Source organism: Urocampus carinirostris, chromosome 20, assembly GCF_059441175.1.
Source record: "Urocampus carinirostris isolate Australia breed hairy pipefish chromosome 20, RoL_Ucar_1.0, whole genome shotgun sequence".
Lineage (NCBI taxonomy): Eukaryota > Metazoa > Chordata > Actinopteri > Syngnathiformes > Syngnathidae > Urocampus > Urocampus carinirostris.
Genome location: NC_142368.1, coordinates 21155048 through 21182938, shown reverse-complemented (window position 1 = coordinate 21182938; position 27891 = coordinate 21155048). Strand labels below are relative to the sequence as shown.

The following is a 27891-nucleotide window of genomic DNA, read 5'->3' as shown; positions in this document are numbered from 1 at the left end:
CGCCCGCTTTGAGACTGGGAGGTCGGTGGTTCGCGCCCCGGCCGAGTCATTCCTAAGACTTAAAAAGTGGTCGGCGGCGCCCTCTGTTGGCTGCGGCTGCATCGGCTCGCGACAACGGGTCAGGTGCAATCGACATTTCGTTCTGTGTACATTGTTACACAGAATGACAATACAAGGAAATTATTATTATTATTATTATTATAAAACATTTTACAAACAGAAGACTGAAATTTTACAGTAAAATCTGGTCTTACGTTATCCTCATTGTTTGTTTTTCCTGTATAAGACACGCCCCCTTTTCTCCCCAAGAACTGCTTACCATTCGACGCACAACCAAAATATGCACATCCAAGATCCCCCTTTTGTTTTCATTATTTTCTTTTATGTTGTTGAATTTGGCTTAGATGAGAGTATATATAGTAGTGAGAATATCTGCATGAGGGGAAATTCAGTGCCTCGTACTCTGTGCTTGAGACCACGCCGCAATAACAGTTTTATTTTGTAGGTATATACATGAGGGATGTATGTGACAACATAAGTGAAGTAGGAGGGTTCGTGAATTGATGTACACTTTAATTAATGATCTGCATGTATAAAGCAGCAGACTAATGTAGTAAGGCTCCTCGTAGAAATGACAGTAGAGTTAGTAGATTTTATTAATGTATTGCAGTATTTGTTACCAAGAAAAGTAATTACGTTCCAGGAATGCAATCCTCTGTAACTTGTTAGTTCCAACACTGATTTAATATGATGAATGTTATTTCAGATGTCTTTTTAGAAGTCAAGTCAAATGTGTTATCTATATTGTCATCATTTGGCTTTTTTATTGCGTTGGAATTAAATTCATTTATCTCCTCCGCTTAGCTACTGTTGACTCACGACCAAAATGTGCATAATATCTGACCCTCAATTTGAGTATTTTATAGTTGTAAATTTGGCTTAAATCTGAGTATATACGGTGGGGACAACATCTACATGAGGAGAAATTCAGAACCTCTTTGCTTGAGATGACGCCACCATAACTGTGTTTAGTTATACTTCAAGGGTTTTATGTGACAACTTATGATTAACGCAGTAATGACCCAAGTAGTAACAACAGATAATTTATTAATCTTTATTAGTAATGTGTTACAATACTCATTATCGACAAAAGTAATTGTGTTCCAGAAAAGAATTCCATTGTTGGTCCTTTTGACATGTGAGATTATCATCTCCTCAGTGTGTACGGCTGCCCGCTGGCCAGGAAGAGGAAAGCTCTAGAAAAGCAACCTCTGGAGCCGTCCGCCAAAAGGAGACCCTTCATCACCACCAGCCTGGGCGAGGAGCACGAGGAGGGAGACGAGTTGGAAGACGACTTGGAGGAAGAAGACAGCAACTACAACGAAGACGCCCCGGAGGGGAGGGAGCGAGGAGAAGTCATGGAGGGCGACGAAAATAAGGGCGAGGAGGGCGAAGAGGAGGAGTTTTGGGACGATATGGAGGAGGACGAGGGGGAGGAACAGCCCGAGGGTGAGGCCACTTTGCATGAACCGGGAAACAACAAAACAATGGGTGAAGAGAAGGAGGAGGAGCTCAGTCATCAACGGGGTGAGTTACGGGTTGAAAACCATTCCATTAGTATTTAAAGAGCCAATAGAAAACTGCAGATACCATAATCTGCAACCATTGCGTTTACCAATACCATAAACAAGGCCGGTATCTGCACCGATACAATACCTGGTATATTAATTTGAGGCAGAGGTAAAATTAGGCCTAAAAAATCCAGCCAAAACCTGACCAATTAACTTGACTTGAGGAACGAAACTTGAAACAAACACGATTTTTTTTATTTTAGGAGGAGGTGGTGGGATTTAGTCAGTTTAATCTCCATGTTCCAAAAGGGACACATTAGATCAAAATAAATCCGTAAAAGACACAAGTTATTTATAAGTCTGAGAAAAAAATATATATCGTTCCTTTCTATATGGCTAACCCATCCTACCTAACTTACCTATCAACCTACCTAACCTACATACATACCCAACCAAGCTTCGAAACCTACCTACCTAACTTTCCTATCTACCTACCTTATCTACCTACCTATCCTATCAACATACCGAACCTGCATGCCCACCTTAGTTTTTACTCACATACCTTGCCTACCCACCTACCTACCTATACTTCCTATGTAACCTAGCTACTTAACTTACCTTATCTACCTACCTATGTATCTATCATTCCCTACCTACCTACTGTACCTTAACTAGTATAATAGTTTTATTTTAAACCGAATTGGTTTGACAATACAACATGCAGTTACATTGAAATTCTTCATTTTTTCTTTTTCACATTTTTGGCAGTTGGTTACCAACCAAGTGGACAATCAAAGCTAATTCCACTCTATAAGGACGATAACAACAACCACAGCTGCGTCACAGGTCCAGATCCAGTTTCTGGCCTTGGTCCCGGTATGGGTACCGGCGACGAGTTCGAAAACTATGACGAGCTGGTGGCCAAGTCTCTGCTCAATCTGGGCAAGATCGCGGAAGACGCGTCCTACCAAGCGCTGACCGAATCCGAGATGAACAGCAACTCCTCTAACAGCGGCGACGAAGACGAGGAAGAGGACGAGGATGGCAGCGAGCGAGGGGACAGGAAGACGGAGCTCAGCGTGGACTTGGACAGCGATGTGGTGAGGGAGACTGTGGACTCTCTCAAGCTACTTGCGCAGGGACACGGCGCCGTGATGGCGGACGACGGCTACCCCGATGTGGGCCTCAACGGGCAGCCTGTACTGGCCGGCCAGACGGAGGAAAGTGAGGAGGAAGTCTGTTTCACAAGTCTGGAGTGTCTGAGGAATCAGTGCTTCGATCTGGCACGCAAACTCAACGAGACACACCCGGACGATCGAACAGCTCAAATGCACAACAATGGTGACCAGCAGGGGGCGAACCATCACAACAGGTTTGCGGAAAGATTGGCCAGATTCTAAATCCTATTATTTACAGCAGTGGTTGGGAGCCTATGGCTCGTGAGCTATATACAATGGTACCTCTACTTACGAATCTATTCCTTCTGGGAGTAGGTCTGTAACCTTAAACATTTGTAAGTAGACACGCCTTTTGAATGTTATTGCGCTCATCTGCTCCAAGCCCCGCATAAGTATGATATATATTTTTTTCTAAATCATAAAAGAACATCACAACATGAAACAACTACATATAAGAATTACATTACAGCACAATAGACATAAAACAGGAGGAACATAATGAAAAAAACAAAAACAAAGAATAAAGGAAATAATAAAAATATTAATTTACCTTTTAACTGGCCTCTTTGTTTACTGGTCCTAAGCAGTGTTTTTTCCTCGTGGTTTTTTGAAAAACTGATCCAATGATGTCTGCTTTAGCCGGATTTTGACAATGTGTCGGAAATGCGCGATGCAGACATCATCATAGTGAGCGATAGCCTGACATGGCCTGACACTTTTTTCTCATTGTCCAATTTTCTGCGTGTCTTTCGTGGGGTCCATTGTGTATGATACCTCTTTATAGCGCTACTATAGAGTAGCCTGTTTACAGATGGGAAGGCAACACAAAGAGCATGCCGGGATTCACGAATATACACTGGATAGCCAGGTGTTTATAGAGCAAGAAGACATGAAGAGCATGCCGATATTTATGCATACGGCAGCACATATTGTACTGTATTTTAGACTTTGTCTCCTGTAATGCCTTTATAACTAGAGGCAATATTTTCCCGGTCACATACTTTGTAAGCTGAAACCTTCGAATGTCGAGACATTTGTAAGTAGAGGTACCACTGTATAGCTCTTTTCATGAGTACAAATGGCTCTAAGTTCAAACTTTGCTCCTGCCAATTTAATCCTTGTTGATGCAATTCTGACATACGCCTATCAGTGATTGGCTCATGAACACTCCTGCTTTACAGGGTTTGTACATATGCTTTACATCCATGAAAATGCTTGAATTTTAATGTTGAGTTTTCAAGGATTTGTAAGTGCTTGATTTTGGTTAAAGTGCTTGTGAATGCATGAAATTGTTTCCATGTTTCTCAACAAGTCTGCATAAAAATAACGCGGACACTGCTCTCTGGTGGCTTCACATTGCCATTGCATTTCTTCTCCCCTTTTGATTAACCTAATTTTAATTTGTACGGCATTGTTCTGTGAAAAGTCACCATCCTTTATGAGTTGTCCCCAAAAGGTCAGGTGCATTCTACACCTAAACAGGGCACTATAAATTGTGTATCAGTGCAAGGTCATTCATAGACATTTATTTTCGGCTGTGCAAAAAAATGAAGGTAGTTTCCCAGTGGTAAACTATACGAGGAAGAAGTTCCTGCACCTGAAAATGTAAGCTACATATTACAGTCACTTTAATATGTTAATGATTTACTCCAAATCTAAGAATCAGATGTCTTTATAAATGCACATGCAAGATTAAAAGTTGTATACATAAATCACAGATATATTTGTGGTCCTGCAAATTACACAATTCACTCCAGATTTGTTCTTTTAATGGTGCTGGAGAAATTGGAAAATTGCCTTTTAAAGTTCTCAAAGAGTGTTTAAATTTGGCCATGAAAAATGGTGTACAAACCCTGTATATTAACAAATCTGCTGCCACCTACTGAGATGTATGACTGTTACAAACTAAATTAAAATTACTGAACAATGGCATGTATTTATGCAAAGGTAAAATTGGGAAATTTCTTGCAGCACACGAAACGAGGTCTTACGAAACAATAGTGAGCCCCGGCACACTGCAAAACACTGCTTTAGCTAATATTAATATGATCAAGTTTTGCTATCCTTTCAGGTACGCCGCCTGCCAACCAGAGTGTCAGGACGACTGCTGTCCTCCTGAGCACAATTTCTCCAGTATGGTCAACCTGCTGAAGCTTGAGGAGCAGATGAGCCCCGCGTCTCGGGGTTACCCAACCAGCTGCAGCCAAGAAGGCGACGAGGACACCACCTCAGTGGCCTCGGAACGCTCAGATGACACCTTTGACATGGCCAAGGGGAACCTTTCGCTGCTGGAGAAGGCCATCGCCCTCGAGTCGGAGCGTGCAAAAGTCATGAGGGACCGTCTGGTCTCGGGCCACAAGCAACCCAGACGCGATCATCACCACCACCACCATCATCACCACCACCGTGGAGAGCACAGGACAGGAACCGGGGAGGAACGCAAATCCAGGATGCACCACGATAGACTTAAGAGGGCTTACTACCCTAGAGGTAAGACATGCACACACACTCACACACAGTAAATTAGGGCTTAAACCTACAATTATTTTTGAAATTAACTAGTCTACGACAATTTATAGATCTGACAGCGAGTTCTAAGCCACGCCCACCATAGTTACGGCTACCATAAAAAGACATCTTTTATTGAACATGCTCTACATTTGTACAAAAATTAAATATAAATCTAACACCAATGAGGTGCAGTGCTTGGTCAGACCACCCGCGAAAACTGAAAATCCGCGAAGTAGCGGCGCCCCTCTTCTTGAACGTTGTCGTGGTCACCACCCTCAGGCACCATAGCATCAAACAAAGATTTAGCCTTACTTCGGATTTTGTTTGCATCCAGGCTGATTTTCTTCGCCCTACAATCATGGATCCAAATAACCAGTGCATTTTCCATTCGCACCATGGTCTTATTCTGGGTGTTTACAACCCTTTTGGCATCTTTCGTGAAAGATATTGCAGCAGTTTTACTAAATAATCCTTTTATATAAGCTCACGAAACACTCCAAGTTGTTTATTGAGACACTTTATAATGAAAAGCCACAGAACAAACTTTAACCCAAAAAAAACTTTTTACCCAAAAGCTCTAGCAAAGCACCTAGAGCAATTCGATCAGGTGAAAACTAGGAATGGCCGGAGCTATGCACAGGGCACACACTCTTTCTCCTCGCTGTCTGCACTGAAGGTAAAGACATTTGTATCCTCGTTTGCAGTATTTTGTGATATTTTTCCAAAAGAAGTTTGCCCACCCCTTGTTTTCAAAACATCTATGACAGAAATGGCAGTCAAAATGAGCCTCAACACTCTTACGTAACTGCAGGGAGAGAGAAATTTTAAGTAGTATATTAATATTGATATTTGACACAGGCTCTGGCATAATAATTATTTAATGGATTTGATCAAATCCTCAAACATCACACAGTGACATAAAATGTGCCGAATAATTTGCTCATGTCTAGAGAGCGGGTTTGGTGGTTTTATTGATTTTATTTCTTAAAATATATGGTGTGGGTCTCTCAGAAAAAAAGAGAATATTTTTTCATTTATGGCTCTTTGGGTCAAAAACCTCTGCTGCAGTTTGTTACAAAAGAATTATCAATTCTCAACAGTTCAATCAAACGTATTTAACAACTGATGTTTGTTCTTTAAACTGGATGCATTTAATGTCAGGCACAGCCTGCCAAGCTCTCTTTTATAGCTCTTTATATACTCATCAAAACAGTATTGGCTTGAATGTTACTTGAATCTTATCGAGGCGAGCCTGACTCTGTTTCGTTAAACTGTCCGACGTGCTCTTTAAATGTTAATGCATCACCAAGCTACTACCATGGTACGTGAGGTCTGCTTTGTAAACTCTTTATTGGCCGTATCAAGGCTAAAATTCTCCCAAACTTAAGAAGTTTTGGTCCGCATACTTAATGTTGACACCACCATTTCTGTATATTTATGTTACCGCTTGAGATAAAGACTATTGCGCTTGTGCAAGTCTCAGCAGAGATTATATCCATGTGGCGATGCCTCTCAGTTGAAAAAAAAAATGAGTTCCATTGTTGACTATTCCATTACGATTTTTTGTCAACAACGTTGCATCCCTACAGTGATGTAGATGTAGTAAATATCATTTTCAATTTTGGAGCAGAATCTTCGCGGGGGGAGAAGAAGGAGAGCAAGTGCCCAACGCCGGGTTGCGATGGCACGGGTCACGTGACGGGACTGTACCCGCATCACCGCAGCCTATCGGGCTGTCCTCACAAAGACAGAGTCCCCCCGGAAAGTAAGTCGCAAACCATTGACGCACTCTTGTCTCTGGGAACCGATAAATCAGCCGACTCTGCATGACCGGTCGTATGACTTACGGTTGTTTGACGTCCGTATTTGTCATTGGCATTCAATGAATATTGTTAGACCTTATTTTCTTGCTATATTTAATATACTGAATGAAACGTCACAAGCCAAGTCAAATGTGCATTCTTCATCATCATCGTTTTGCATGTTTATTGAGTTGGAATTAAAATCAGTCATTTATTTTCTTTCACCTCTGCTGATTTCCTGACTACTTGAGTCAGCGAGGAGTCGCTTGTCCACCGGATTGGCCCAAGTTCCATGTATATCTATACTGAAGAGCAATAATGGTCAAATAATTTCTGATCAGGATACAAATATAAATAAATAAAAATGAATAAGTAAAAATATTTGTTTCAAAATAATCCAAACTAAGTCAAAAGTGTACAAATATTTAGAAAGCATATACAGTGTTCATTTTACCTCTGAAAAGTGATGGGTCCCCGGGACTCGCATGCTCAAAAATCTATGGGTCCTAACAGAGACCCATGGGTCCCCAAAATTGAGTGTTTTCGAGGTTGAAATTGTAAATCGGCGACAAAAATAGAATGAAAATCTATATATTTATTCGGTTTTAATCATCACAGTTTATTGGTAATACAAATCAGTTATCACTTCAAGATTTTTAAGTTCACAACAATATTTTACATTATACAAAATAATATTGCTGAAATAAATATATTAATCTATATTCTTTTGGGGCAGCACGGCGGCGAAGTGATTAGCGCGTGTGCGGCACAGTTCTGAGGTCATGGGTTCAAATCCAGCTACCGGACTTCCTGTGCGGAGTTTGTATGTTCTACCCGTGCTTGCGTGGGTTTCCTCCGGCACGCCGGTTTCCTCCCACAGTCCAAAGACATGCATTTCAGGTGCATTGGCCGGTCCAAAATTGTCCCTAAGTGTGAATGAGCGAGCGAGTTGTCTGTCCCTGTGTGCCCTGCGATTGTTCAGGGTGTCCACTGCCCACTGCCCGGAGATAGCTGGGATGGGCTCCAGCACCCCCGCGACCCTACTGAGGATAAGGGGTGCAGATAATGGAAGGATGGATGGATGGATATATTCTTTTGTTTATTTTCTTTTGTCGAATCGTTCGCTTCAACACACGTGTTTTCCTTGTCTCCGCGCTCTTCTGAAAATTTCTCCACCGTTTTTTCGTGCCGGAATTATTGCCGTTGTTATCACCTTCTGCATTATGTTTCGACTTATTACTGACACCGAATAAATTACTAATTTTGTGTTTATTTTCACCAAATACTAACTGTTTTTTCGGAGGCATACTCATACCTGTCGCGCTCCAGGGCTCCATGCCCTTACAAACTGTCATATTTTCCCTTACAAAATACAAAACAATCTTACACCATATTTTTTTTTTTTCAAACGTGTTTATTTATGTAGTTGAATATGTTATATTGTACATATGTTTCCTTATATCATATATATTGTTAATGAACATTTTGTTGTGAGACACTGAATTGCTCGACATGAATGAGGTTTATTATAAAAAAAAAAGTTCAAAAATGCGTCCTCAGCAAAAATGATGTGTCTAGGACACAGGGACGCGGGCAAACTGGAACACTGTATCATATAGTTTAAAAAATAACATATTTATTACAATAATCATAATTATTCATTTAATGTGTGTTGCTCGATTATTGAGACTACAAAATAACTAAAACGTAAGTGGAATGTATTTTTATTTTATTTTAACAATGTCACTATAACATGGATTACTTTTCACAGTTTCGCTACTTGGAAAATTTATATTGTGCATTGTGACCTTCATTCTGATTGGCTAAAAAGTCTCCTTATTATTTGATAGTACAGTAGTTATTTGTAGAAAAAAATATATTAATAATGCTTATATAGTACTTTTATTTGTTCTTTGGTTTTAGTGTATGATATAATTGTATGATAATTGTAAAATAATCTACTTCATGTTTTTCACCTGTCACAGATTAATTTTGGGACCTAACCCTTACAATAAACGCGGGGCTACCGTAATATGACCCTTGTTCTTGTTATTAATAACAAAAACAACAGAACTCAAAAAAACGATTTTGGTGGTTGTCAAAGAAAACATGATTTGTGAAAGAAAATTCTCACTTTTTTGGGTTATTTTATTTTGCACGATTTTATAAGTTAGTGAGATACAGGCTTGCAAGGGTGGCTTGTGAGAGCTGATACGTAGCCGCAGAAGTAGGCTGTACCTGCAGCGACGCTTTTCTTTTATCTCTCGATGCCGTTTCAGTCTCTTCCCGGAACCGATAAAGATCCGTGGAGCACCCGGTGATGATCAGCATTTCATTGCGCTTTTCATACTTTCCTCAGAGTCTGATTTAATCGATGAAGTTCAGTGTTGAGAGCTGCTAAAATACTAGCTGTTGCTGTGTGTGTTTTTTTTAGGTAGACAAATTCACTTGGGCGCCTGCCCGACTGTTTGACTGAGAGCATACATCCTATCACAGTCGTGCCCACAGACAAGCACGCCCACCCAACACACGCACAGACAGACCCTTGGGGACTTGCCCTCATGATAGCATTATCTGTTTGTTGTCTGCTGCAGAACACGATGCACAATGAAATGTGCCAAGTATCGAAACCGTGAAAAATAATCGCGCTACAGCGAGGTATTAGTGTAAAAGGGTTATGTTTTGCCACCTTGCAAGCCGCTGACCCAAGTTTGGATTACTTATCCCTCGCCTCACCTCCACCACTCTTCCAATGTCACCTTAAGCCAGAGTGCAATCGTTTTATTGAAAAAAATCCTGCGGGACACCACCAGTCGGTTCCGTTGCCTGTCAGTAAAAGTAAATCCAACTGAAAATAGCTTTCACCAGACCACACAGGCACACAAATTGGATAATTTCCCGCTGCACAGTACGACAATTAATTACTGTGCTGCGGCACACCAGTGTGTCACAGTGGTTGAAAAACGCTACTTTAGGCAAATCACACTCATTCATCTATTCATACCCGACGACCCTTCCCCGGTTTTTGCATGCTTTTGCATGTGCATGTCTGACGCTCTTATTGCATGCCGCATTTTGGAGACGCAAATTTTCCTGAAAACTTTCCTGTCTGCTCCTAACCCTCGTTGTCTCTCTCACCTTTTCCTATCAAGTCCTTGCCATGTATGAAAATGTTTTAAAGTGCCCGACCCCCGGCTGCTCCGGACGGGGTCATGTCAATAGCAACAGGAACTCACACCGCAGGTGAGTCCCAAGGCTCAACTGAAAACCTGGGTATCCGTTTCTTGCGTTCGTTTAGGTCAAGGGTCGGCAACAATCAGCTCTGGAGCCGCTCTTTGGCGCTCCCCAGTGGCTCCCTGTCATCTTTTCAAAAATGTTTGATAATGGAAAATGATATGGTTTCTGTAGGAGGACAAACATGACACAAACATTTGTTTTTCAATCAATCTATATATACTACCTCATGAGGCTTATTGAAAGCTCTTATTTTTTAGCGGTTCCAAACATGTTTTTTTGGGTTTTTTTTTTTTTGGTCCAATATGGCTCTTTCAACGTTTTGGGTTGTCAATCTCTGGTTTAGGTAAATCATGAATTTGGTTTGCAAGGTCAGCTAGCCCTTAGCGGATAGCGGTAGACGCTGTTATGTGGCACAGCCCCGCCGGGATCACGGAGACAAAGCAGCCTTAGCTAGCGTAGCATCTGTTAGCGGGCTGCCGCAGCTTCGTGCAGGCTTTCATGTCTGGCTGTCGCCATGGAAACGCCCGCATAGCAGCAGTGGCTGATGTGTCGCTCGATTTTCTTTTTTTCTTTTTTCCCCACAGTCTATTTGGACACAACATACATTGGACTGGAGAATATCCACCATGGCCAAAATGTTTGTTATGGTTTGGAGCACATTTTGAACATATTAAAACACAATTCAACTTAAGGAAGACTATTCCTTTTCTAGATGTGTACGTCAGTTATTTCTCCAAGTTGGAGGTCAGGTGTGTGTATTTCAAGCTTATTGTTTGTCACTTCTAGTTGACATTTACAATAACTGACACGTAAAGCAATACAGTATCAAGCTTATTTTTGTTTTACTTTGAATGTCCTTTTTTCTTTAATCTCAAGACTGGGTGACAGGAAATCTATGCACTTTTAGGGTTTCTAAATGCCAAATATGGCCAAAAGAGAGCAGTATTCGCTTGTTTTTACACACCCCTCTTTTCAGGCATGTATACAGGTATTTTTTTGATAAAAAGTGAAGGATTTTTACATGTATGTAGTTACTGATCAAAGGTTTGGTTCTATTGAACCTCATAAAAGCCATTTATTTAAACCGACAGTGTGTATTATTCGACCTCTAGATGTCACTGCGTTGTGTCACACAACCGAAAACAAGTGATCTAATAGCACAAGGAAAAATACAAACTACAGCTCTGATGTTACCAAACTGCCCTTTTTTTCAGGTAATTAGGGGTACATGTAGCAGCAAGATGGCAGACAATTATGTTTAGCTCCCTTTAGGTGTGGTTCATGTTGTTTTAAAATAAATAGAAATGTTCTCAATTCAGAGTTTTTTAAAAAAATGCCTGATTATATGACAGCTCATGAGACGCTGCCCTACTTATGAACGGAATAGGTTTCAGACGATCGTTTGTAAGTTGAATTGGTTTGTAAGTTGCTTCAGTGCTAAATTTTGTATGTTTAAGGTTTATATAAGTAGGTTTAAGGCTTGTATAAGTAACCTGTATTATTTTGTACGAAAAAAATCAATTTCATAAAATAATACGCTCTATAAAGATAAATAAGGTGCAGTTTAACTTACTGTTGAAAGATGGGCTTCAAGAGTTAGGCGACTTCCTCCTCCGTGATAGAAAGTGGCTGAAAAAAAGCAATCCAACCATTTTCTCAATCGCATTAAGCGTTCTTATTCCACTTTCATTTCAAATGAAACGGCTCGCCTCTTCTTTAAACTTCACACCAACCATATTGTATGGATGCCCGAGATACTATACAATAAAAATGTGTATTTTTGCTTATTATATAAATCAATATTTTTTTTTCAAATTATTTTTTATTTACCCCTCAGAGGCCCTTAATAACACAAACTCTGCCTTTAATCAATGGAAATATGTCAATTTCAAGCTAACTTTCAAATGCAAAATATAATTTAAACCTTTGAACAATTGCAAAAAAGATTTTTATATTTGATTAATTTGTGGATTTATTTGTCAATCATTGTTGAATCAGATGAACAAAAAATCTCAATAAATCACCATGGTACTCTTAAACTCAAAATCAGTCCATATCAATATTTTAGAAAATAGGAATAAAAGATAATGTTTTGCAGTTTGATCAAATTATTCTGTTTTTAATATTACACACCTGCAAATGAGATCATAGGATCATTTGACTAATATTGCGCACTGTTTATCATTGTTCTGACTATTATGAACTGTTTACATCATTGACACTATCCGCCAATTATGTTGCTGTTCTTTGATTCACACACACCCTTTTAGAACAGCTTGGAACCTCTTTTCACTCCCTTGTTCTTCTTGCAATTTCAAAATACACTGAGGTTTTTTCTCCTTATTTGGAGTTTTTACTAAAGTATAAATCTATCACGCATACTGTGTCAGAAAATAGGCAATTTTTTTTTTTTTTTTTGTACCATGTCATGTCATGTTTATTTGTACAGCCCTTAATCAAAAGTAGTCTCAAAAGGCTGGACTACAAACTACTCTTACATCATCCACTGATATATAACCTACATAAGGGAAAACTCAAAAACCTCAGCATGAGTAAATTAAGAAACCTAAAGATGTGGCCACTTATGAGGTAATCCCCCTTCCGGGATGTCCAGGTTGCAATGGGTGTTGCAAGGGCATCAACAGACAATACACAGACATCGTCAACATAGATTTGAGGTTGCACATCAAATCTCAGAAGACAGAGCATTTCACTGCATCCGGGCCCAAATGGAGAATGCTCGCAGACCTGTGGATTTCTTCTTTGCTCTTGGGATCACTAGTAGACCAGCATTTTTCGAGTTAAAGATCTGAGCAGGAACTCAAGCGGATATTAAATCTGAAAGATATGAGGGGGCAAGTCTATGCATAATTTTGTATAATACCAACAGAACCTCAAACTCGTATCTTAAACTGACAGGGAGCCTGTGCAGGTCAGCCCAAATCGGGGTAATATGATCAACTATCTTGTCTTAGTTAAAAGCTTCATGGACCATTGATGAAAATGACCAAAAATACCTGTGTCCAAATAAGCCAAATTTGGTTGAAAATTCACTGATCTACTGCTTGGACCAATTTAATCAAATATTTGAAGTTTGTTTTGTTTTTGTACCAAACGAACCAACGGTTTTGAATTGTTGAAACAAATTACATAATAAAATACTTATAATAAATAATTCAATTTGACTATAAAAGCAGGTCCCCAGACAACGATAAAAACATGGCAAGCTAAAATTCTGATATTATAACACATTTAAAACATAACTAAAATGATCCAGTATGTTTTGTGTATAAACATCATATCTCCCCCTTTTATTTTTCCAACAGTCTTTCCGGTTGTCCCATTGCGGCAGCTGAGAAGATAGCGAAGGTGCACGAGAAGACTCACGTGACGGACAGCGGCTGCAGCAGCAAGTCCAGTCAGACGTCCGATCGTGTGCTCAGGTACCGCTCAATTGTTATGCATGTTAACAATACAATTGATAAATATTTATGTCAAGAGTCAACAACCTTTTCCAAGTTGAGCCGTACTTCTTTGTAACTGCCAGGCTTGGTGGGATTATTTCAAAATTATAATCCAATAGTTACTAATTGCCTGTTAAAAAAAAAAAATCAGTAACTATAAGATATACTATATATAATAAATTATTTAATATTAAAGTAATCTAACTCGACTATCCCAAACATGCTAATAAAAGACAGAATGAACTAAAAATAAATTACTAAATTGGATTTAGGATAAATTGTCAAGAACCGGAACAGGAGCAGGACCCAGATACGTGATGTTTCTCACACAAGCTTTATTTTACGGGAAATGGGGCAGTCATGCACGTTAACCCAAACACCAGTGATTCTGCGATCGTCGGGCGGAAGACGTAAGGAAGCAGTCTGGCGTGGAATTACAGGAGGCCAACGAAATCGATACCAATTGTACAAGCAGATATCGGACAGATGGGGTCGATACCGGACAGGACGGGACAGACAGGATTGATATCACTGGAGACTGGAGTCCGATAACAAGCAGGACGAGATAGACTGAAATGATACCAGACACTGGAGATCGAAATTAAACAGGACAAACTAGACGGGAACGGTACCAGACACTGGAGATCAATATCAAACAGAACAAAATAGCTGGGAACAATATTGGAGATCGATATTAAACAGGACAAAATAGACGTGAACGATACCGAACAGGAAACACAAACAGGAGACCGGACAGAGTCAAAACCCACATCTTGCGGGTGCAGAGGTTTGTTGACGGACTGACAAAGGGTGAGTGAGAGCACTAAGCTTAAATAGGAGGGAGGCCAATCGTCAATAAGCCGGAGCTGGCGCCAAATGGGCAGGGCCAGTTGGGCGCAATGGGCAACCGTGACATGAATAAAGAATGTAACCTTAAAATAGAAATACACGGAGTCCAGATCAGGTAGTTGCTTGAAATCCCACAAAAAATTGCTCACATTTTAACAACATAGTTTAGTGTATTGAGCGAAAATGAAACATTCTCTTTCACATGGCGGATAGGATTCGCTTCGTTTTAGTTCACATTAAGAGCACAGAATTCCAATATTATTTTAAACACACAGTGTTCAGTTTTCTAAATTTCTAACACACTCTGGAACTTCTTTTCATGTCTAATAATAAGTAAATAAAATAAATAAGGAGCAGATTCTTGAGCATATTATATATCATGTTCATATTGGGAATGCTAATCATATTAAAAGATTTTTCTTTTTTTTGTAAGTCCAAATATAATATGATCATTGGATAAGGTGGTAGGAAAAGACTATCTTTTACATCTGTATGTGTATTATATACATTTGTGTGCATTTTTGTTTAGTGGAAAGTTAAAGACACCTGGATTTTTAAAAATGTTTTACATTATTGAATACTCTGTTGTTTTGTGCACTATTTTTCTATTTGTCCAAAATTTCAATATTTGAATAAAGAGGGGGAAATTCAATTAATCGAAAAAAATAATCAACCGATTCATCTATTATAAAAATAATTGTTAGTTGCATCCCTCAATATGGGCAATATTCACAGTGGCAGTTGTTCAGTACATTGTGTTCCAAAACGCTGATGGATGTTGTGTCATCATGTTATTACTATGTTGTTATTAGGAGTGGGGCTCAAATAGGCTTAATGAATCAAAAAAGAACATTATCTTGAAAAAACATATATATAATTAATTATATAATTGATTGTCTATTTCTGAAAAGATGTATTCGGTCATTGTTAAGAATTGATTAGGTACGTAAAACACAGATCTAGACAATGATAAAAAGATACTACCAAGAAAACAATTTCTACAGACTATAGCTACCCAGGTTTTCTTTGAGGGCTACCTGATTATTTTTTGATTTTTTTTTTGGGGGTGTTTTTTTTTGTTTTGTTTTTGTTCTTCAAACATATTTTTGATGAGATTCCTTTAAACCTCTTCTGTGTCTTTAGGCCCATGTGCTTCGTGAAGCAGCTGGAAATTCCCCAGTACGGCTACAAGAACAACGTTCCCACTAGCACGCCGCGATCAAACCTGGCCAAGGAACTGGAGAAGTACTCAAAAACCAGTTACGACTATGGCGGATACGAGGGCCAGCACGGAGGTTTTGGCAGGAAGAGCCTGCTCGGCAAGTCCCATCACGGACGAGATACCTCACCCAAACCTTATGACGGTGAGCTACATGGTCTTTCATATAAAATCTTTAAAATTCCATGATAATTATTATTTTTTTTAATAATTATTTTTGCGGGACTAACCAATCAAAACAACATTCATTTATTACTATAGTCAAACTTGCAAAAGAGGTGTGCACAGATAAACATTTTCGACAGGCATTCATCTTCATGATTTTTTGATGAAAAAAAAAATTGTGTAAGGAAACACTGCATGCAGGAATAACTATGGTTAAACTTGTATCGGTGTGCAGAGATAGACACTGTATGGTGCCAGACCTCCTGTCCTTTTGTGAAGTCTAAAGAAAATTGTACTCATAATGTGCCCAGCAAAACCTACCCTTACAGAACATTAGAAACACCCTGATGTTGAAATTTCCTAGTGGTATATAAATCCACCCACCCATATAGAAGATGCTGACATTTAACCCTGGGAGAAAATCATTCAACATTTGTGCATAATAAATTGTTTTATATTTCATTGAATTATAAGATAATACGCAGTATCCTTTTTTTCCCTTTTACAAAGATACTGCTTCAATTGACAGGTTGATATTTAGAGTTAAGATCAGGCCTAAAAAAAATCCAACCAGACCTGACCAATCCCACAACTATTGAAACCTAACCCGAACCCAACTAAAAAACTTGATTGGCAGGACGGCGCCCGAAACAAACCAGATATTTCATACTTTTGTCGGGCTGCCGCCAGACCAAATCGCTTGATTTTGCAGGAGAGAGCCCCCCAAAAAAGCCTGAATTTTCATATTTTATTTGTGAGGACTGGGGGATATAAAAGTTTCAACACTTTTCTTCATGAAAATTTCATGGCATGTCCTTTTTAGTATCACTTTACCTTGTTGTATATTAAAGTTTAAATTAATGTACATAATGTACATATTTTTATCTATCTATCTACCCTGGTCATATCCCTCGAGAGGGGTGACCGACAGCAAGACAAACGCATACAAAAACAAAGAAAATAAGAAAGGGAAAAATCACACGCAAAAATGTTTGGACCATGGCCAACCCAAACACCCAAACAAGTTAAGCACCTCGGCACCCAAGTTGGTCATGCTTTCGTCCCTTCAGATGAAACGGGACACAAGAAAGTGGCCATCTCACTCGGGTCAGGGTGACACAACACACTCTTTTGTTCATCAGCAGGGCCTGAAAGCTTTCACTGGTTTACCCCTCCCGCATCATATGGGTGCCCTGCCCATACCTTAGAACGCGTCTAAACATCTCACTATCCTTTTACACCTCTCCACTCATTCCTATCACCAACAAGAGCTCTAGCTTGCACTATTTTAGACCGCTTTCCTGGAGTGCACTCATAACACCACCCATCCACATCAATCGCCACCTTCCTCTTGGTCTCCTTCCATTTACTTCTGCTCTGTAGATCCTCTTCAACATTCGCTTCTCATCCATCCTCTCCATGTGTCCAAACCAACCGAGTACTCTCTTATCCACATGCTTGCTCAGATCCACTACTACTCCAGTTCTGTCTCTCACAATTTCATTTCTCAATCTATCCAATCTTGTCGCTCCTAACATAAATGCATTTCGACAATGAAATAACGCTGGGACACAGAAAAAGAGACTAGACATCGAGAGCGAAAAAGGGATCTTAATGCACACTAGGCTTTAAATAGATTAATACAACTTAAATAAATGAGAAACGATATATAGTCTGGAAATCTAAGGAAATTATCAAAGAGCAAAAGCACAAACTACATAATAAAGAATAACATTTTTTATTTGAATTATTTGCATTTAAAACACACAAAAATAACCTTTATTAAAAAGTTTTGAAACAAAATACATTTTCAGGAACACATATTTAGTATTAAAACAATCACGCTTAAAACAGGCCTGCTGTAAAGAGTAATTTAACATAATACGTAAAATAAGCAAGGTAGATAGAATGCAAGGCTCCTACTTTAAATAAATACGAACCAAAAGGTTGTGTTAAGGTCACTATTAATAAAAATACATCTATTTATCTCTAACATTAGGGACCAAAGCGCAACAAGGTGTGAGTTGCTGTGCCATGTAACCCTTCATCAGCAGAGAGATCTGACAGCATACACTGGTTTACCCCCTCCGCATCATATGGTTCGATCCCACCTCAGCCCCCCGCTAGCACAAGCAGACCACTCGGGAGCCCTTGTTAGCCAATTCAGGCTGCGTTGATATCAGTAGTACTAAACTATCCTTCGCCATTCACATCTATCCCTTGCACACACTCTTGCATCCATTAAATTAACCGACCTTACATCCAGAGCATGTTTCACCCCATCCATCCAACCATATTTCCTTCTTCTCATTCTATTTCCCACCACTTTTGCACTACATACTCTTAGTCAAACGGCCTTCATCCATTCTTTCCATATGACCAAACTATCTCAGAACATTTTAATCAACCCTTTGAGCGAGCTCTCTCACCACATCAGTTCTTCTCCATACTTCCTCAGTCCTTAACCAATCGTCACTCCACACATATGAAGGAAACTTCTTATTTCAAAGTAATTTAGCCTGTTAGGCTCATTTATTCTCAAACCCCACGGCTCCAAGCCAAACATCACTGTTGGTACCACCACGCCTTCATACAATCCTCGCTTTGCATCCATTCGCAAATCTCTACGTTTGAACAATCTGTTCAGCACACCCGTTGCATCGCACCTTTCCCCCACCTTATTCTTCACATCCTCCGCCAAAGCACAACCTACTGGCACATACAAACCCAAATACTTAAAACGATCTACCTCCTGCAACTTTTCACCATTCAATAAAATATTTAATCCACCATCCTGACCACCTCTCAACCACCTAATTTCCTTACTCTTGTCTGCTTTCACCTTAAGCTTCATTCTCTTACACTCTTATCAAACTCAACTACCAAAGCACTCAGTCCTGCTGCAGAGTCAGCCACCAAAGCAGTGTCATCTTCATACAACAGCTGACTAACATGCAACCCACCCTCACACACTATACCTGCTCTTACACACACCTCATGCACTACTCTTCCATATACAAATTGACCAGCTAAGATAAAATGACTCAAACCCACTCTTACTGCAAACCACTCGTTCACTTCATTCCCTATTCTCATGCAAGCTTTGCACAGCATGCAGCAACCTGCCACCCAACCCATATATCCTCCACACTTGCCACAACGCCTCCCGATCCATCCTGTCATATGCTTTCTCTAAAGCCATAAATGCCCAATACAATGGGACCTTGGTTATTGCGGTTAATGGGGATCAAAACCACCCGCGAAAAGTGAAAATCCGCGAAGTAGCAGCGCCCCTTCAAAAAAAAAAAAAAAAAACAAGATATTGCAGCAGATTTGCTGATGTTCTTCTCTTCCTTCTTTATGTATCTAACTGGATTCGTTAAGGCCATATTGTCGGGCTACGCTAGCGTAGCTATTTCCTGCTTTCAATTTGTCCAATGAACTCACTTTCTCTGTAATTGTTAGCATCTTTCGCTTTTTCTTCGGTTCACAAGCTGCACCAAGGGATGAAGAGCGTTTCGGAGCCATCACGAGGACTTCACAAAACTTTAAAAATCACTGCGAGACAAAGGCTGACTACAGTAATGGCGAGAAGCGTACTGTGTTGTGCTGTACAGTATACGTACGAGATAAGCGTGGTCTACTAGTGAATGGGCCAATGGGGAGTCGATTATTCAGCGAGTGCTGGCCAATCAGCTTGCGTTTATGCCCGTTATGCTTAGCGGTGCAGATAATGGATGGATGGATAAACGGACAAAAGTTAAACATGCGTAAATAAAAGCTTTCTACTAAATATGAATGACTCAAACAAGAAAAAAACACTATCATGTTCAAATAAAGAAAAATAGCTCTGTGTGAATACAATAAATGTCAAACATTCACAAATTGTGCAAAACATATACGTTGAGCCAGGTTTCGGTGACATTATCAGCTGATTTATCCTGCTGTGCTGAAGACTTGCGCAGCACGGCGAGAGAAAAGCGGAGAGTTGGATTAAAAAAAGACAGCGACTCAGCCTAGAGACGGAGCTGTGGGTAAAAAAGCAGCGAGGAGCCATGGATTTTTAGAAAAAGCAGCGAGAGAGGAGCTGTGGATTAAAAAAAAACAGCAAGACAGAGCAGTGAATTAAAAAAAAAAAAGGCAGTGCTGCAACGAGAAGCCGACCCGGCCCAAAGCCTGAACTAATAACTGACATATTGGACTTCTGGTTCCGGTCAGGTTAGGGTTCAGGTTTAAGATCTTACCTCTTTACTGTTCACATGCTATTTGTCATAAAATAGAATAAAAAAAAAAAAGATTCGCATTTGACACATGCTTGTAGATGGCATGTAGGAGGTGGAGAAGAAGTGAAAATGTATGGGACGATTGAAGCGAGTTTGTCATTGGGCTTCCAGCCATCAGCGGCGATTCCGTGAGTCACAACGGCGTCGGCGCTCCATCACGATCTTCGCCATTTTCGCCGCAATCCCATCAGACACGACACGCCGCCTCTCTTTTTTTGTCCCTGCGTAGGCGTGGAAATCTAAATGCTAAATATCGCTCCAATCAGGTTTATCAAAATTGTCATTGTGTTTACGTGGAATCGTTGAGGGAAGTCAGGTGACATATTTTACCATTAGTATTATTAATAAACTCATTAGCAGTGATGCTTTCTAATTAAAGTTTCGTAGACACTCAAAATAAAGAGAGAAGACATGAATAGATTTAGAACTTGCAAGGAGAACAGGGGAGGGTCCAAACCTTAGATGAGAAACTCCAACCTTTTCTAAAAGCCTTTCCTGAACCCTTTCTTTTTATTTAATTTCCTACAGGGTTCCTAAGGGTACTTAAAATAATTGAAAATGCTTTTTTTAAAAAAAATAAAATAAACTTTTACTTTGAACATGACAAAACAAAAAAGAAACAGCAAATCGAAAAAAACAAAAAAAATATTTTTAATGTTGTGTTTTCAAGATCAGGAAAACGCTGGAATTTTGGGTCAAATGCTTGTAAATGTTGCCATTGCTATGTTCCTTGAGGAATATTTTTTAAAAAGTGTGTGAAAATGACACCAACACGCCTGCTCTGGTGGCATGTCATTATGGCGTTGTCATGTGAAGCGTCACCGCACAAAAAAAACTCACAAAAGCCTTGGCAAAAAAGAGTTTCCGTAGTTTGTATCTTCCTTTTGCTTTTTAGCGCCCAATTTTGGTTACACGACACAATACAAGTGATATATAATGGTCAAATATGGCTCAATTGGGGGCGGGGGGATGTTGTCACTCTTTTTTGTCGCTAGGACTACATAATAAACAATGTCCCTTTAAAGACACTGATCATGTACCGGTAACTGATTTCTCAAGCTTGATATGAGTCAATTTTCCTATCAAAACAAAATCGCTTATCACTGGTGAACTAATTTTAAACCGCCAGCTACTCTTGTGTAATGTGGGCCTACCTCGTACCCCCGTGCACCACGTGACTCCTGCACTATACTCATGAATAATTTTTTTCCATCTAAAACTACTGTTCTACTCAGTCAATGGTACAAATGGTTGACCTACAGGAACGGATTCATTCTACAAATACAGTGCCTTGTAAAAGATTGTCCCAACCCAACCGTGTATGCCTGCAGGTCATTCAATGTGATTATGGGCCTCTTGGTTGCTTCTCTGATTAGTTTTCTCCTTGTTTGGACCAATGGTTTAGAGAGACAGCCAGCTCTTGGGTGTTTTCTGGGCTAATATGCTCTCTCCATATTGCTTGCACAGTGGTCCAGAAGATGTGTAAATGTTTCGAAATTGTCTTGTATCCATTCCTGCTTTGGACTTTTCAGCAACTTTATCCCAAACCTGCCTGGTGTATTTTTGGTCTTCATATTGGTGTTTTTTCTAAAGTGTCTCCTGTCATAGACTGCTGAGCCCAACACAGTGAGGGTTCATATAAAATGAGACATTATTAGTCATTTAGTTGGACATTAGATCATTCAGAAGTCATCAGGGAACTTTTGGTGTCAGTTGAATAAGCTGACAAAACAAGGTGCAAATATTTTTGCAACCATTTTTCAGTTGTTGTAAATATAATATAAAATGTCGAAAACATTTAGTTCCACATTATGATTTTCGGTCTTTTAGCTTTAAGGTTGGAATCTGATATGTGGCAATATGACAAAAAGTTCTTGGGAAGGGGGGTGTTAATACTTTCGCGACGCAATGTATGATCAATCTTTTAGTCTTCTTTTATGTGGTGTACAGCAAAGCGTTACAGCAAAATGTCAAGCCCTGCGAGCAGCACCACCAGCAGCTACGCCCCTAGCAGCAGCAGCAGCAGCCTGAGCCCTGGTGCCGGAGACCTTGGTGGCGATCACCGTGGCGATCTAGGCGGCGTCATGTCTTTAGGAGGCATCGAACACTGCGCCGGCAGTAGTGCCAGCAGCACATGCAGCAAAAGTAGCTTCGACTACACGCACGACATGGAAGCGGCGCACATGGCCGCCACCGCCATCCTCAACCTGTCCACCAGATGTCGGGAGCTCCCGCACGCCGTGGCGGGAAAAACGCACGGCATGGTGCAGGTAAAAGGGGTGGGGCCACAGAGTTAGCATGATTTCCAGATTGCTAACTGCTGGCTTAGAACTGGTGCTTATCAGAAGAATTTGACTGATTAAAATAAAGCAAGGCGTGGGCACGCGCCGGTGATGACGCGATGTGATTTCTGCCAAGTGCTCTGAACGTCAAAGCGAAGGAATTCAATGTAGCGCGGGTTAACAGCAAAAGTAACTGCCTCGTTAGCTAATCGTTGATATAGTAAGTGATGTGGATGAATGCATGAACTCTCACTGCCACTGTCCCTCTGGAGTAAGAATGCGATCTTGGCAGAGTTGGTGTGAAAATGTCACGAACAGAAAAGAAACACACGATGCCACGATTAAGACACTAATTTGCGGACTGTGTGCACGGATGTCAATCTGAATCAACTAGCGCAACGGTCATTATTAATTAAATTGGCATTAACCTCTCCGCACGAGTAAGACAAAAACATTCTAAAAACTCGAACGGTGGAGAGAGGGGTGGGGGGAGGGGGCACAGGTCCACTAACACATACCTGTCAAGCTCCAGGGCTCCATGCCCTTACAAACTGTCATATTTTCCCTTACAAAATACAAAATAATGTTACACTATATTTTTTTTTCAAACGTGTTTATTTATGTAGTTTAACATGTTATATTGTACATGTGTTTCAATATATCTTATATATTGTTAATTCACATTTTGTTGCTCGACATGAATGAGGTTTATTATAAAAAAAAGTTCAAAAATGAAGTAGCTTGGACGTTCACTGTAGTTGGAAAAAATACCTGCAAATATAATTAAGTAGAATAATACATTTTCTTATTCAAATTATGAATTCATTTTCTGCATTCAATTATTGTTGGCAATATACTGATTGAAGGGATAACGACAAGCCTGTCTTTTTTTAATTTTTTAATTTTATACTTCCTTTTTTTCTTAACTTCTTTATACAACATAATAATTTGTAATATAATGCATCAAAGCAAGTGAGCCGTTTGAGTGCCGGCTCTCTTTAATGAGTTGAGCTGAAAAAGCCGGTTCTCTGAAAAGAGACTGACTTCCTTTCAGGAAAAATTTGCCTCAACACTCTTAACTGAAGGTGGAAGACAAATTGTAAATGGCATATTTACATTGATTTGGGGCACAGGATTTGGCATTGTTATCATTTCATACATTTGATTAAATTATCAAATGACACACAGTGAAATCAAATGTGCTGAAGAATTAGCTTTTGTCTAGAGAGTGTGTTTGGTTCCTGACCCCTGATCTACAGTATCAGTTCGAAGCCTGAAATATGGCAATATGTCTAAGTCACTGTCACTGTAAATAGCCTCAAGATGAGTTTTGTCTGTTAGAGCACGGCGGACGACTTTGACGAGGAAGATGGCGGCGTGGATGCAGAAGGGCAGCCTGGCGGGCCCGAGGGTAGCGGTACGGTATTGACGCCGCTGGAGCCCATGTCCCCCCAACGTCAGGCTCTTTTAAACAGTCACCGCTACCAGATGAGCCAAACTGAATGCTGGGATCTCCCGCTGGACTACACCAAAATCAAACGCGTGGACGACCACCAACACAAGGAGGTAAACGGAATAAGTTGACCCAGTTTGCCTCTCGGCCACTAAAATAGTGGTTGGCAACATTTTTAGGAGGGTTTAGTATTCCTGATAAGTTTCACGTTTAAAATAAAGAGAGAAGACATCAATGGATGTTGAACAAAGAAAACAGGGGAGAACCCAAATCTTAGATAAGTAATTCCAACCTGTTCTAAAAGCCCTCCCCTGAGACCTTTCCTTTTTTATAAATCAAGGTTCGCACGGGTGCTGGAAACTCTTGAAAATGCTTGAATTTTAATGTTTTCTTTCTTTGAATTTCGGGTGAAGTGCTTCAAATTGTTGGCCATTGCCATTTTTTTGGGCAGTCTGGCTTTACAGACCACACAATAAATGAAAATAATTTTTTTAAAAGTGCATGAAAATGACGCCGACACACCTGCTATGGTGGCTTGTCGTTATGGCATTGTTATGTGAACCGTCACCGCCCCCTACTGGTCTCAAGACCGTCTCTGTTGACTCGGCTCACTGAGAAGAGACAACTCTTTCTCAGAGTTTTGTTGTTGTTGATATATTATCAATAGGGCGGCACGGCGGCGCAGTGGTTAACACGTCAGCGGCACAGTTCTGAGGTCATGGGATCAAATCCAGCTACCAGCTTTCCTGTGCAGAGTTTGCATGTTCTCTTGCGTGGGTTTCCTCCGACCCTATGGTTTCTTCCCATATTCCAAAAACATGCAGGTTAATTAGCTTGTCCAAATTGTCCCTAGGTGTGAATGAGCGAGTGAGTTGTCGGTCTCTGTGTGCCCGGCAACCAGTTCAAGATGTCCCCTGCCCACTGCCCGAAAGCTGGAATAAGCTCCAGCACCCCGTGACCCTACTGAGGATAAGCGGGGCAGATTATGGATGGATGGATGGATGGATATTATCAATAACAATAAAACATTTTTTACTAATTATTAAGTCATTTCAGATATTTTGCGAGGGTTATTTGAAAAACAGGTGAAATATAAATTAAAATGTTCACAGATCCACAAAAAAATGTAAAATACAACACAATTTTAGCTTTTTACAAATTGACACAAAATCCCTGAAAATTCAAAACAATAATATATATTTAAAAAACTAGCTATCAATAAATGAAAAAAATACTATTTACAATACTCATTCATTCATTCATTATCTGCACTGCTTATCCTCAGTAGGGTTGCGGGGGTGCAGAAGCCCATCCCAGCTATCTTCGGCCAGTGGGTAGGGGACACCCTTAACTGGTTGCCAGCCAGTCGCAGGGCACACAGAGACAAACAATTGACTCGAACATTCACACCTAGGGACAAATTTGGACCGGCCAATTAACCTGACATGCGTGTTTTTGGAATGTGGGAGGAAACCAGAGTGTCCAGAGGATACCAACGCAAGCACAAAGGAGAACATGCAAACTCCACACAGAAAGGTTCGATCTTGTGACCTCAGAACTGTGCCGCACATTCGCTAACCTCTGCGCTGCCGTGCTGCCTTATTTACAAAACTATTTTAACCAATTTAGACACAGATCCTCTGAAAAACACACAAATAACATGAATTCAAATATACAAAGCAAAAATCAAATTTCTAAGATTGAAAGAAGAAGCAATCAATATCATAAAAATGAGTCAAATTTTGGCTCATTTTTCTGCTTTTTATACATAAAGTACATTATTTTCATTCTTCTGTATTGAACTCAATTTTTACCCTTACAGCTCTTTCAAAGTGTGACGAATTGAAGCTGCGCATGTATTGTTCAAGCAGAATGGCAGAATTCATGTCAGTTTATAGCAGCCCATTGAAACAAAAAGATCGTAAATCATGGGTAGGAACAGCTCAAAACAGCACAAAGTCAACACTGAAAAACCATTCTTTTGATCGGCCAGGAAAAAGGTGTACAAACCCTGTAAAAGCCCTTCCCTATTTTATAAATCTCCTAGGTTACAAAAACAGTGCATAATAGTCAAAACAACGGACAACAGTTAGAATTAATAGTCAAAGTAAAGAACTAGCTTCTCATTAGCAGGTGTCAAATATTAAAACAGAATAAAATGTTCAGTTTCACAAAAAAAAAACAAAAAACAATGAACTTTTACCGTTCGCAGGTGTCCAATATTAGATAAATTGAATAATAAATAACTTACCATAAAAATACTGTGAGTATTCCAATTGCAAAACAAGTAAGAAAAAACTTACTTTAAATTCCAATAGTTAAAAATTATTTTCTTTTTTTTCTAGAAAAATAAAAACAGTAAAACAAGAAAAAAATGATTAGACTACATATTGTTTGTTCTTATTTACCCTGCCTCGTGAGAGGCACAGGTTTTTGGGGTTGTTTTCCTTTGCCCTCATGTTGGTTTCAGATCAGGGGATGCTTAAATGGTCGTCTTTGAGAATGTTTGTGATAAAGGGCGTCACAAGTAAACGTGACTTGAATTGAATTCATTCTTTTTTTGTTATGGGCGAAGTTTAAAGTTAAATATATTCTCTGTGTTAACAATGCCTAGCTGAGTTTAAAGAACCTTTGTATATATGCTTTTATCTTGGGTTATCATTGGTGTTCCTGCCACGGAGCCCATTGTAAGAAAAGGACTTTTTCAAATCCAGTCCAAATGCCAACTGTTAGGTATTAAATATTAAAAATGTACCGTTTACCAAATTTTTCAAATTAGTTATCTGACTCCATTAGCCAAACACAACCTGCATTCTCCTAACAATGCACACTCGTTTCTTGATGGGAAAATATGGACAAGAGACCGGCATTTCCACACGGAGGCAGATTTAATTTCTTAAACAATTTAACTAAGTGAACTCCATCTAATATATGTCCGAATTAGTCAAGCCTCCTCTCTCGATCTTCTGCCTTTCTTCCACTGCCCACGTTTTTTCTGCAAGCTGGTGTGCCGGCTTCTCCCATGGGCGTGCCAATGAAAGCCCCCACGTGGCCCCACCATCTCAGAGAAGAGCGTCCCGATGTCTGAAAAAACTTAAAACAGGAGAGCGTTTCTATGTCATCCGGGCCTTGTTCTCCAAACATCACCTGCCGTCCCCTCGTCAGAGTCCTGTTATCAAAATTCCCCAGCCAAAACATTCCTCATTTGGATCAGCGTGACCTGTCATTGAACTTCAGCCTACCCGGTGAAAATCTTCATTGCACTCAATAAATGTAACTTGTATTTAATTGTATAAAATCCTTCACAACCCAAACTCCCAAAAAGATGAAAAGAGAAGTGTGCATTTAAGAGAGTCACCTACTTTGCATGTGCAAAACAAGCAGCTTGACAGAAGCTGCAATGACGATTTCCGCCAGAAGATGGCGTCAGCAAGTAGAATATTTTGAAGTCTCGAACACCGCTTTGAAATATTTGAACAGTCTTCTTGTTGTGGCATCAGGACGACGATCTGGACGGCTTCCACGAGCTCCTGAACGAGCAGCGCTACCCGGAGGAGGCGGACGTGGACCTCGGCCCCAAACTCCACAAGTACTCGCCCTGCAAGGAGCCCAAGAAAGAGATCCTTACGTAAGACGGTAATTCCCGTCACATAAAGCGTTTTGTCGATTTTGGAGGTGACTCTATGTGTGACGGGCTCGTGCAGGCTGTCCAGCTGCCAACTGGCTGACAAGAACTTCCGCGGAATGATGGCCTCCAACGCACAAGAACTCAGGTGAGCACCCAAAGGCTTCGGTGAAGAGGGGGGTGGATTTATTTCAGGACCACTTGAGAAGGGAACCTCATCACGTGACAACCGTACGACGATGAGAATTCGTG

At 40.1% G+C, this 27891-nt stretch overlaps 1 protein-coding gene across 3 annotated transcripts in view; it reads left to right on the top strand.

Annotated features, from left to right (window-relative positions):
• The window catches only part of myt1la (myelin transcription factor 1-like, a), a 62806-nt gene that overhangs the window by 18476 nt on the left and 16439 nt on the right, over positions 1-27891 (top strand). For all 3 annotated transcript variants that reach the window (XM_088324678.1, XM_088324679.1, XM_088324677.1), the window contains 11 exons: positions 1220-1587; positions 2340-2943; positions 4821-5239; positions 6891-7025; positions 10215-10305; positions 13626-13742; positions 15756-15976; positions 22230-22549; positions 23903-24127; positions 27515-27642; positions 27719-27787. In XM_088324678.1, coding sequence (XP_088180804.1) covers positions 1220-1587; positions 2340-2943; positions 4821-5239; positions 6891-7025; positions 10215-10305; positions 13626-13742; positions 15756-15976; positions 22230-22549; positions 23903-24127; positions 27515-27642; positions 27719-27787 — 2697 coding nt within the window. The remainder of the gene's footprint in view (positions 1-1219; positions 1588-2339; positions 2944-4820; positions 5240-6890; positions 7026-10214; positions 10306-13625; positions 13743-15755; positions 15977-22229; positions 22550-23902; positions 24128-27514; positions 27643-27718; positions 27788-27891) is intronic.